The following is a 12,902-nucleotide window of genomic DNA, read 5'->3' as shown; positions in this document are numbered from 1 at the left end:
ATTGACCACATTTTCCCAGTCCTGCCCAACAACTTACCACTCTCATCTCTGTCTCTGCTTGACCACCTGCAGTTCCAATTGGGGAATCAGAGTTGTTGGATCCTTGATTACACTTTGAATCACAGGAAGAGCCAGCGTTATGAAACAGAACTTAACATTGGTTTTCAAGCCTTGGATCAAAAAAGATAAACTTGTAATTCTAAAATGTGAAAGAGAAATAAATGCCAAATATTTGTGGCACTTTTTGTCACTTATGAGAAAAAATCTCTTTTTCTTCTCAGATTTCAGAGCCTCATTTAAACAAATTAACAGAAGTTCCATGAGGTTTTTTTTTTTTTTAAAGTAATGTGGTATTCTGAGTATAGCAATTTTTTTTAGAAAAGTAAAACAGAGATGATTACCTAGTGTATCATTAAGCATGTATTCAAGAATTTACTCCTTTAGTTTTAGAGTGGCTCTTTCTAAACTATATTCATTTGTGGGAGATCAGTAGTTAAGAGGAATCCGGTAATCCATACAATCTTTATAATAAAAATATAATTTTAAAAAAAGACGAGAATTTCCCTGGACTTGCTCAAATTATTACAGTTTTTATTTATTTATTTTATTTTGTATACATTTTACATCATTCTTCCTTTTTATACAATGTATGCTTTCTCTTCTCAGGTGTAGTCCTGTAAAATTCCCACCACCAATTCACCCATGCACCATCATCACCATGGTCACTTGTGTTCTTCCCTCCCCTGTTTTGATCCTTCTTCCTACCCCTCCCCTGCAGAATGGCTCTGATTTATAGTTGCCTGTTGATTTTTTAAAATTTATTATAATTATTATTTTTTTTCCCTGATCCCTTATTTGGTTCCCCTATATTCCTCCTACAAGTGAAACCATCCAATATTTTTCTTTTTCCTTTTGGCTTATTTAACTGAGCATGATCTGGCCTCCCCGGTGGCGCAGTGGTTGAACACTAGGTTGCGAAGCTGCCTGCAGCCTCTGCAGCACCGGTTCAATCCCTGGCCACCGGGTGAGGGTCCCACATGGCGCACAGACCTCTCCTGCTGCCCGCTGCTCCCCTCAGCAGTGTACTTCATCAATTTGCCTGTTCTGTTCCCCGCTCTGACTCTGGTGAATTCTTTCCCCCTCCCGTGCTTCTGACTGTACCCAGTGCTTGTATAAATAAATAAATAAATCTTTAACTGAGCATGATCCCTTCCAGCTCCATCCATGTTGCTGTTAATGATATACGTTTATCATTTTTGATTGCTGAGTAATATTCCATTGTGTGTGTGTGTGTGTGTGTGTGTGTGTGTGTGTGTGTGTGTACCACATCTTCTTGATGCAGTCATCTATTTTTTGGCATTTGGGTTGTTTCCATAACTTAACGATTGTAAATAGTGCTGCAGTAGACATAGGGATGCAGGTATCCTTTGGGATTAATGTTTTTGTGTCCTCTGAGTAGATTCCTAGGAGTGGAATTGCTGGGTCATATGGTAGCTCCATTTTTAGTAATTTGAGGAATCTCCACATAGCTTTCAATAGTGGTTGACCGGTTTGCATTCCCACCAGTAGTTTAAGAGAGTTCCTTTTTCTTCACATCCTTACCAGCATTTGTTGTTAGATTTTTAATATGTGCCATTCTCACTGCTGTCAAGTATCTCATTGGGGTTTTGATTTGCATTTCCCTGATATAAGGGATGTTGAACATTTTTTCATATACCTGTTGACCATTTGCATTTCCTATTTGGAGAAGTGTCTTTTTAGCTCTTCTGCTCACTTTTTAACTGGATTGTTTACTTTGTATTTGTTGAGTCCTGTGAGTTCTTTATAGATCTCTGTGATGAGTCCCTTATCAGTTGTATGGAATGCAAAGATTTTCTCCCAGTCAGTAGGGTGTCTCTTTGTTTTGGTTAATGTGTCTTGCTGAATAGAAGCTTTTTAGTTTGATGTAATCCCAGCTGTTTATCTTTTCCTTCACTTTCTTTGTTTTGGGGATGAGTCTTTAAAGATGTACTAAGATGTATGTCAGGTAGTGTTTTACCTATTTCTATATATTTTATGGTTTTCTATATGTTTTATAATTTCAGGTCTTATGTTCAATTCTTTTATCCATTTTGAGTTGGTTTTTGTGCATGGTGTGAGGTAGTAGTCCAGTTTCATTCTTTTGCATGTGGTGGTCCAGTTTCCCCAGCACCATTTATTGAACAAACTGTCCTTGTTCCATTGCATATTCTTTGCTCCTTTATCAAAGATTCATTTTTCCATATATGTGTGGCTTTATTTCTGGATTTTCTATTTGATTCCATTGGTCTGTGTGTTTTTGTTCCAGTGCCATACTGTTTTAATTATTATGGCTTTGTAGTATAGTTTGAAGTCTGGGCGTGTGATACCTCCTTTCTCCTCCTTTTTAGTCAGGAGAGCTTTGACTATTGAAGTTTTTTGTGATTCCACATGAATTTCATCAATATTTGTGCTATTTGAAGAAAGTCATTGAGACTTTTTATTGGGATTGCATTTAAATCTGTAAATTACTTTCAGTAGGATGGCCATTTTAATAGTGTTAATTCTTCCAATACATGAGTAGGGGCTGTCTTTCCATTTCTTTGTGTCTTCTATTTCTTTTAACAATCTTTTATAATCTTCTTTGTATAGGCCACTCACCTCCTTTGTTAGGTTTATTTCCAGGTATTTGATTTATTTTGTTTCAGCTGTAACTGGTATGGTTTTCTTAATTTCTTCTTCAGATTGATTCTTTGCATATTAGAAGACTACTGATTTTTGTGTTGATTTTGTATTCATCTGCTTTACTAAATTGGTTTATTATTTTGATTAGTTTTTCTGTGGATTTTTTAGGGTTTCCTATGTATATTATCATATCATCTGCAAATAGTGATAGTTTTACTTCTTTTTCTATTTGGATTCCTTGTATGTCTTTCTCTTATTGCTCTGGCTAAGACTTCCAGTATTATATTGAAAAGCAGGGGCAAGAATGGACATCCTTGTCTTGTTCTTGATCTTAATGGGAAGGCTTTCAGCTTTTCTCCATTGGGAATAATATTGGCTGTGGGTTTGTCATAGATGGCTTTTATTATGTTTAGTTTTGTTCCTTATATCCTGAGAATTTTGAGGACCTTCATCATAAATGGATATTGAACTTTGTTAAATACTTTCTGAGCATCTAGTGATACCATCATATGGTTTTTATTTTTCTTTTTTTGATGTGTTGTATTATACTAATTGATTTTCTGATGTTGAATCATCCTTGTGCCCCTGGAATAAATCCCACTTGGTCATGGTGTATTATCCTTCTGATGCATTGTTGGATTCTGTTGGCTAGGATTTTGTTGAGGATTTTTGCAGCTCTGTTCACTAAGGAAATTGGCCTGTAGTTTTCTTTTTTTGTGTTGTCTTTGTTTGGTTTTGGTATTAGTCTAATGTTGGCTTCATGAAACATATTTGGTAGTATTCTTTCTCAATTTTTTGAAAGAGTTTGTGTAGGATAGGCACTAGTTCATTTCTGTACATTTGGTAGAATTCATTTGTGAAGCTGACTGGTCCTGGGCTTTTTGTTTTTGGGGAGAGTATTGATTACTGTTTCAATTTCACTGCTTGTAATTGGTCTGTTTAGTTGTTTTATTTCTTCTTTATCTAGCTTAGAATGATTATATAGTTTTGGGAATTTGTCCATCTCTTCTAGATTGTTGGACTTGTTTGCATGTAAATGTTCATAATAATCTCTGATTTCTGCTGTGTCTGTCATAATTTTTCCCCTTTCATTTATGATCCTATTTATTTTGTTTTCTCCTATTTTTTTCTATATAAGCTTGCCTAGAGGTTTGTCCATTTTTTTTTTTTTTTTCCTGAAGAACCAACTTCTGTTGATCTTTTGGATTGTTTTTGTAAATTTCTATTTCATTTATTTCTGCTTTGAGTCTTATTATTTCCTTTCTTATACTGGCTTTTGGGTGTTTTTTTGTTTGTTTTTCTTTTTCTAGTTCTTTGAGATGGGCGATTAGGTTGTTTCTTTGATTTCTTTCTTGTTTCTTGAAGTGAGCCTGTATTGCTATATATATTCCTCTTATTACTGCTTTTGCAGTGTCCCATACATTTAGAAAGTTGTGTCCTCATTGTCATTTGTCTCAAGGTATTTTTTAATTTCTTCTTTGATCTCCTCATTGATCCAATGGTCTTCCAATAGTGTGGGTTTCAATCTCCATGAAATGGAAGAGTTCCTTGCTTTCTGTGGTTTATTTCTTTTTTTTTGTATTTTATTTTTTTATTTTTTTTTATTTATTCCTTTGTCACCTTTATTCTTTTTTTTAATATTAAATTTTATTTTTATATTCCCCCATACAATTGCAAACGCCCCATTCTGACCCCAATCCTTCACCTCCCGCCCCCCACCCCCCAAAAAGTGTCTCTGGTTCATAGTTTTTTGTTGATTTTGATTTTCACTTTTTTATATTCATTTTCCTGGTCCCTTATTTAAGTTTTCTAGATTCCTGCTATGAGTGAGACCACCGTGGTTTATTTCTAGTTTAATGCCTTTATGATCAGAGAAGATAGTTGGTATGATTTTGATTTTAAAGTCTGTTGATATTTGTCTTGTGGCCCAGTATGTGATCAAGTCCAGAGAATGATCCATACACACTTGAGAAAAATGTGTACTTGAATTTTTTTGGGTGCAATGTCCTATAGATGTCTGTTAAGCCTATGAGATCTAGGTCCTTATTTAGGACTCTTGTGTCCTTGTTTATTTTTTGTCTCATTGATCTCTCCATTGGTGAGAGGGGGATGTTGAAGTCTCCTACTACATATGTATTTTCTGTAATGTCTGTTTTCAGAGATGATAATAATTGTCTGATATATTTTGGTGCTCCTTCATTTAGTGAGTATATGTTGATGAGTATTATATCTTCCTGATGTATTGCCCACTTAATCATAATGTAGTGACCATGTCTCTTTTTACCTTTTTTATTTTTAAGTCTGTTTTATCTGATATAAGTATAACTGTTCCTGCCTTCTTTTATGGTCCATCAAATTATTACACTCTTTAAACTTAGGTTTTTTACTAAAATTTAGCAGGTTTTATTCTGCAGATACTCAAGTAGTTGTGCGTTTACAAATACCACATGACTTCATGGGCTTACTTATTGGAAAGTATATAAAATTATACTAAATTCTTATACTAAATTCTGCCCAATACAAGTTGAATCAATCTTCTATATTTAAGGAATTTCTTCATAAAACCTTACCTTTCTATTTTATTATTTATTTTTAGATAGATGATGGGAAAAGCATACGTTATAAAGACCTCTATGCACTATTTGAGCAGATTCTGGAAAAAACCATGAGGCTTGAGCAGCGTGATTGGAGTGAATCTCCAGTTAGAGTTTGGGTCAATACTTTTAAAGTGTTTTTGGATGAATATATGAATGAATTCAAGCCTTTGGATTGCATAACCACAAAGGTAAATATGGTATATTTTGACTTCTTTTTTTTTTCTTTTTTTTAGTTTTTTTTAATTGATTTATACACAAAAGAACTAGTTGTAGGGCAGAGGTGTTGGGGTTGGTGGGGGCGTGATGAGAGGATTCACCAGAATAGAGTGGGGAGCAAGAGAGGTGGATCTAGTGAAATACACTGCTGAGGGGAGCAGTGGGCAAGACAGGAGAGGTCTGCTGCACCATGTGGGTTAGCTCCCTGGCCGGGGATTGAACTCAGGATGTAGCAGTGACAGCGCTGACACTTAACCCCTAGGCCACTAGGGAGGCCCCTATTTTGACTCCTAAAAGGATTCAATTGTGAATATTTTCAGTCTGAGACAGTTTGTATTTGACGAGCATTGTGTTAAGCATGTCAGCTTAGCATTACTGTAGATCTTCCAGACGCCATTCTTTCTTATAAATTGATCAAACTATGTTATCCAAACCTTTTGCAATTAATACTTTCTTCACTGAGTTAAAATATAATGTTGTGCCATCAAGATTATATAGCAGTCAGTATGTGCATTTCTTTTTTGAAAAACAGTGGTTAAAGATGCGATTCTTTGTATCATCTTTACCTTTAGGTAAGGATCCACAAATTATGTTTCTTCTGAATTAGGTTTTAGAAAATGTGTGTTTCTAAAAATCTATATAACATTAATAATAATCACATTAAGTGCTAGGTATTTGATATAGCAATTAGACTGTTAAGCAATAGCAGCAAAAGGTAGACAGATTGATTACTAATACAGTTTTTTTCATATCTCTATGTATTTTCAAACTTTATCACACTTCAATCTAATACACCATGAAGTTAATATTATTACTTTAAGGGCAGAGAAAGTGGAATTTAATTAATTTCTTCAATATTGATATTTTATTCAATTCTTGCTTTAGCTCTGATAAATACTATGAAATCCATACTACACAAAATTATCAATGTATTTCCTTTCAGTACCCCAGGTAAAATAATTAGGTATTTAATTACTACTAAGTATCAGATATATTTGTAGTCCTTTTTATTGATTATTTTCCATTTTACTTTTAGTAATTCTACTTTGTATGTGTTTAAATTACTTTCAGTGTGAACTCATTTTGAAGATCTAAATAAATGCTTGAAAGTTCTTCTGTTCTACACCTAGATTAAGCTCTTTATGTTATACAGAGACGGTTTGTTAAAAATTTTAAGTTAGCTTTGGATTGTTCTATATTATGGTTATTTGGAAATGTCATATGTAAAAGAGCTTTTCCATGTCCCAAATAACAACATTTTATATTTAACTCTGGGATTAAGACTTCTCTATAACCAAAATGTAAATTACGATCTTTAAAATTAATTACAACTAGTAAAATAAAATAATGAATTAATATGGCATGACTTCTGGACAGGACTGAGGTTTAAAAAGACAGTCTGTTGCTTTTATGAGCTCTGTGTTTTACCAAACACACACAAAAAAATTCTCATTTTACTGTCACTGCTCAATTGCTCTTTTGGAATAAAGGAAATCTGCTTACTTTCTTCTCTGTTGAGCAAAAATCTTAGTATTTGCAAAGAAATTAGAAAGTAAATTAATTTTTGTTGTATTACAGTTTCTGTATGTCTTTCCCATCAGGTGCCAAAAACAGAAAGAAAGAAAAGAAGGAAAAAAGAAACTGATTTAGTAAGTTATAATATGTTGGGATTTTTTCATTTGTTTGTTATAAAAGTGTAATTTTCAAACCAGCAGCCTGAAGTATACACAAAATTTTTTGTGGCTATAGTTAAGTAATAGGTTTGTCAAGTAACTGAGGGTAATCATTTATGCCTTTACAAAAATTTAGGATGAGAAATATTTCTTGAATTCTGTGACTTGGTATCAATAGTAGCTTCCTAAAATGCCAGAAAACTGCAAATTTTATTCATAAAGGGTAAAAATATGATCCCTTTTAAGTATTAGAGATAAAGGTTTTGCTTTTTATGAATTTTCTCTCTCTTCTAAAGAAAGTAAAACTATTTAGGATTTTGCAATTAAAGTTACTTCTAGTTGGAAAGTCATTTCCAAAAGCATTTGAGCTTATCTTACTATTGTATGTATTATCGTGTTACATGCCTCTGTCTTTATAATAATCTTTTTAATTGCAAGGATGAGTTTAGCATAGAAAAGTTCATAGTCTATTATTGAGGACAGTTATTTAAAGGTTATTACTGTTAGACGTGCTACATACTATAGTAGAAATGGTGCAAAGTGCTTTTTAAACACAGAAAGGGAGCATGAAGATATATTTTATAGAAGAATTCTTGACATGAATAGTAGTTTAGATGGGCTAAGTATCTGGCCAGAGAGAAAAAGTCTGTCCAAATACACATGAGTGAAACACCTGGCATATTGCTCTAACAGCTTTGATTGACTCAAGTGTTGGCTGTTTGTAATGGGGGAAAGAGGATGGTATTGGAAAATTAGATACAAGTCTGGACACTCTACCTTCAAATTATATCTAATAGTTGACCATTTTATACAGTAGTGCAATACAATGCATATTCTTTTTTTTTTTAAGATTTATTTTACAAGAGCTGGGGTACAGGCGAGAGGTACGGGAGGGTGAGAGGATTCATCAGAGACAGAGGATTCACCAAAGACAGGATTCACCAGGGGAGCAGAACAGGCAGACGGACCAGAAGCACTGCTGAGGGGAGCAGTGGGCGAGACAGGAGAGGTCTGCCTCACCATGTGTCTATCTCCCTGGCCAGCTGGGAATCGAACCCATGCTGCAGAGGCTATGGACAGCCTCACAGTGCTGCGCTCAACCCGCTGTGCCACCAGGGAGGCCCTACAATGCGTAGTCTTGCAATTGGTCTGCCTTCTTATACTCGTTCCCTTTCCTTATAACTCTTTAGTGATATTCAGTGTTCTTAGGCTAGAATATGGAGTTCTTACCATGTGTACAAGATTTAACATGTTCTTGCACTGATTATCTTTCTAAGCTTCATTTTCTTCTCTTTACCCCTATTCTCTCTGCCTAAGCTCAGTTTGCTGCCTTTACCTCCTCTTTCTTCTCCCATATTCATTTTCCCTTTCTAACTTTCCCCTGAAAATGTTAAGTTTTAGGGTCTACAGAGCCTGGATTCACGACCCTGTCAAATTCTAATTCTAGAATATTCATTGTTGACCTTAGTAATAAATCAGAATTGCAAGTCCATCTCCCTATCACTTGTAAGCCAATCTCTAAGGTCTTTTAGATCATTGCTTATAGCTTTTCCACTATGATGTCTTTTACAGCTATTTGCCTGTTGAAAGTTTCTTCCTTTTCTTAGGTACAGAATTGTGAAAGTAGCATAGTATGTCTAAGCCCCTGGCTGAGCTTACATCTGTTCCTCAAAGGAGGATTTTTGAATTGAAAGGCTTAGATAAGACTGAGCCTCAGTTTCCTAAAAGTAGGAATAATGCTTCCATCACTAGATTTTTGTGAAGATTAAACAAGATTGTATACAAAGGAAAGGGTAGGAAGGCTTATTACTAACAGGTACTGTTTAGGCATCCTATATACTTTAAGTCTTAAAAGAATAATCTTTCTCATTTAGGAAGAAATACCTAAAGATAAAAATGAGCAAAGAATATGAGATAAAAGACAAATTTTTCATTGTATTCTATTTTGTGCATTTGATTCACTCAGAATAAAGGAAGTTTTTTTTATTTTTTGATACTTTTAAAAATCAAGGTAGTATTAGTTTACAACACTGTATATGTCTCAGAAATACAGGATTCCCATCTCTTCAGATATGTTACGACAACATACCAACCACCATGGCACCCACATTCTTCTACCATATTCCATTGTGCCCCTTCCTCTCCTCTCTCAATTCCTCCTTTCTCTCTCTAGTAACCTCAGTTTTACCTTCAGATTTTCAAGATTTGTTTTTGTTTTTGTGTTGTCTAAATATTTATTTCTCTGTATCCACATATGAATGAAACTATCTGTATTTCTCTTTCTCCTTCTGTCTTACTTTACTTAGCATAGAATAAATTTTTAATGAAAATTTTAACATTAGATTTCTATAGAAGAAAATAATGTGCGTATGTGCAATTTACAACTTCACTGGGTAGAATGATGTTTGTGAGATAAAATATCAATATCTGGGAATATTTGAGACATCCTAGAGCAAAGCCATATTATAAAACTGGGGTGGATGAACCGTAGTTGATATTGTTTTACTTAGTTACTTATTTATTTAAATCCTTGAGGAAAAAAATGATACTCCCCTACTATGTATTTTTTTTTTGATTGATTGATTGGTTTGTTTGTTTGTTTATACATACAAACACTGGGTACAGTCAGAAGCGCAGGAGGGTGAGAGAATTCACCAGAGCCAGAGCAGGGAGCTGAGCAGGCAGAAGGACCGAAGTACACTGCTGAGGGGAGCAGCGGGCAGCAGGAGAGGTCTGCGCGCCATGTGGGACCCTCCTCTGGTGGCGGGGGATTGAACCGGTGCTGCAGAGCCTGCGGGCAGCTTCGAAACCCAGCGCTCAACCGCTGCGCCACCGGGGAGGCCCCCTACTATGTATTTTGATACACTCAGTGTTACCTCAGAACTAATTCTTCTATAATTGTATAGTTCATTGATTTTTAGTATACTTATATAGTTGCAACCATCACAGCAATCAGATTTTAGAACATTTGTATCACCCCAAAAGAGTTTTTTATGCCAGATTGTAGTCATTGCCTTTTACCACCCTCACCCCCAACAAGTACTAATGTGCTTTCTGATTCTATAGTTTTGCAGTTTGGGGACATTTCATATAAATAGAATTATACAAGTGTGGTGTTTTGCATATTATTCTTATTATAATTTTTTTTTTAAGGATTTATTTATACGAGAACGGAAGTACGGGCCAGAGGCACGGGAGGGTGAGCGGATTTAACAGAGACACAACAGGGAACAGACCAGGCAGACTGATTGAAATACGCTGCTGAGGGGAACAGTGGGTGAGACAGGAGAGGCCTGCCACGCCATGTGGGTATCTCCCTGGCCACCCAGGAATTGAATCCGCGCTGCAGAGGCTGTGGACAGTTTCACAGTGCAGCGCGCAACCTGCTGTGCCACCAGGGAGGCCCCCTCTTATTATAATGTTTTGAGGTTTATCAGCGACTTGGTCTTTTTAGTGCTGAAATACCATTCTCTGTTATGGGTATAGCACATTCTGTTCATCATTTAATAGATATTTGGGTTGTTTCTGCATTTTTATTTTTATGAATAATGTTGCTGTGATCCTTTGTGTATAGGTTTTTGTATAGACATGTTTTTAATTCTCAGGTATAAACCTAAAGTGGAATCTTTGTCTTATATAAACTCTGTTTAACATTTTGAGAAGCTTCCAATCTTTTTTTCAGGTGATTTGTCGTTTATAATTCTACCCGCAATATGAAGGGTTCCAATCTTTCCACATTCTCACCAACAGTTGTTACTACTATAATACCCAGTCATTTTAGTGGATAGGAAGTGACATTTCATCATGTTTTTAACTTGCATTTCCTTGATGATTAATGATTTTAAGCTTATTTCATTTACCAGTTAGCTTTTTATATTTTTATGAATTTTCTATTCAGAATTGCCCATTGTTAACTTGAGTTATATTCTTATTGAGTTGTAAGTTTTCATATTTTCTGGGTAGAAGTCCTTTATCCAGTTACATGATTTGCAAATATTTTTTTCTTTTGATATTCTCAATGGTACTTTGAACTTAAAAGTTATAAACTTTAATGAAGCTTAGAACAGTGTATTTTGATGTTATAAAGAATGAAGAGTTCATTGGTATAGTTTTAGATCTTATATTTCAGTTAACCTTTAACTAACTTGTCAGTTGTAGAGTTTTGATGTATTATTATCTGACAGAACAAATTATTATTCCACTTCCTAGTTCTATATCTGTACGAAACTGGATTATCTTTTTTTTTTAAAGACCCATTCGTTTATGCATGCAAGAACTGGGGTACAGGCCAGAGGTGAGGGAGGGGTGAGAGGATTCACCAGAGACCGAGCAGGGAGCAGAGCAGGCAGACTGACTGAAATACACTGCTGAATGGAGCAGTGGGCGAGATTGGAGAGGTCTGGTGCCCGATGTGGGTAGTGCCCTGGCTGGCCAGGGTTCTAATTCCTGCTGCAAAGGCTGTGAATAGCTTCACAGTGCTGTGCTTAACCCCTTGCGCCACCAGGGAGGCCCTGGATTATTTTGTTATATGTCTAACTCAGCTGCTTACTATCAGCAGATTGAATGCAGAGGTAGATAGAAGAATCCAAGTGTCTTTTTTTGAGCCAGACATTAGAGATATTTATAAAAATGTAAAACAGTACTCCTCATCTCACTAATTTGTTTTAAAGAAACAGTTGTTTTTCCTGAAGATGTTACTTATGTAACATGTAGTATGCTTAATGTTAATTTTAAGGGAATTTAGCAAATACATTTTTTCAGTATTAGTTTCTAGTGTTGTAAATATCAATAGGTTTAACTCATAAATAGGAGTTATTTAAGGTCATCAGTTTTCAAAAATATAAAAGGCTCTTAAAGTTAAAAATAAAAATTTGGGAACTTCTGCTTATTCAGAGTCATAGAAAACATCCCTTATATGTCTGTTGTATTGTTTTCTGATTTTCATATAAATTGGTCTCTACTAGATTTTTAGTTTTTTGAAAACAGAAGCCATGTATTTTAGTCTTTATTTCCCGGATGATCAAAAATCTGTAATAAGTGCCCAGTGAAGATTTCACAAGAATTTGATGGATTTCCCATTGACTGAGCATGTTAGGGCAGTGTTTATTGTGTTGCCTTTAACATAAATAGCTTTATTATTTTCATTCAGGTGGAAGAGCACAATGGTCACATCTTTAAGGCTACCCAATATAGCATCCCTACATACTGTGAGTACTGTTCTTCTTTGATATGGATAATGGACCGAGCCTCAGTTTGCAAATGTAAGTATGAGAGTCCTTTTTTATTAACCAGTTGACATTTGTATTTTCTTAGTTTCTTGTATCTTCTTTAACATAAGGGAGTAATTCATACTCTGTATTCTTTAGCCCCATCTCTCATTATACTCTCATTTATTCTCTGTAGCCAAATAAGATATTTTGGTGGATTTTGGTCAGTGTATATGTAATTCTATCTTAAATACTCTTCTAGATATTGCTGTACTTACTGTTTCAATTAATTCATGTGTCCACCAGGAATTACCTCTTAGAGAACTCTCCGTACTTTCCTATCTAAGATCCACCCTGTCCCCAAATTCTGTCCCCTTACTCAACTTTAAGAGTTTTTATAGCAGTTATCAGCATCCCAGATTATATTATTTTCATTTGTCAGTCTGTTCCTCTTGAATGTATGTTCTGTAAGGTTAAGAAACTTATTGTCTTCAGCATCAATGCCTAGAATGGTTTTACATATTGTA

The 12,902-nt window shown here is 35.0% G+C and overlaps 1 protein-coding gene across 1 annotated transcript in view; it reads left to right on the top strand.

The window, feature by feature from the left end:
- Positions 1-12,902, top strand: part of MYO9A (myosin IXA) — a gene marked incomplete at both ends in the record, with an annotated part of 149,384 nt that overhangs the window by 112,440 nt on the left and 24,042 nt on the right. The window contains 3 exons of the mRNA XM_084241222.1: positions 5,279-5,467; positions 7,097-7,144; positions 12,318-12,429. Of these exons, the coding sequence (XP_084097348.1) occupies positions 5,279-5,467; positions 7,097-7,144; positions 12,318-12,429 (349 nt within the window). The remainder of the gene's footprint in view (positions 1-5,278; positions 5,468-7,096; positions 7,145-12,317; positions 12,430-12,902) is intronic.

This window comes from Talpa europaea, assembly GCF_964194135.1.
Source record: "Talpa europaea genome assembly, chromosome: 8".
Taxonomy (NCBI): Eukaryota; Metazoa; Chordata; class Mammalia; order Eulipotyphla; family Talpidae; genus Talpa; species Talpa europaea.
This window is presented reverse-complemented; position numbering and strand designations above follow the sequence as displayed.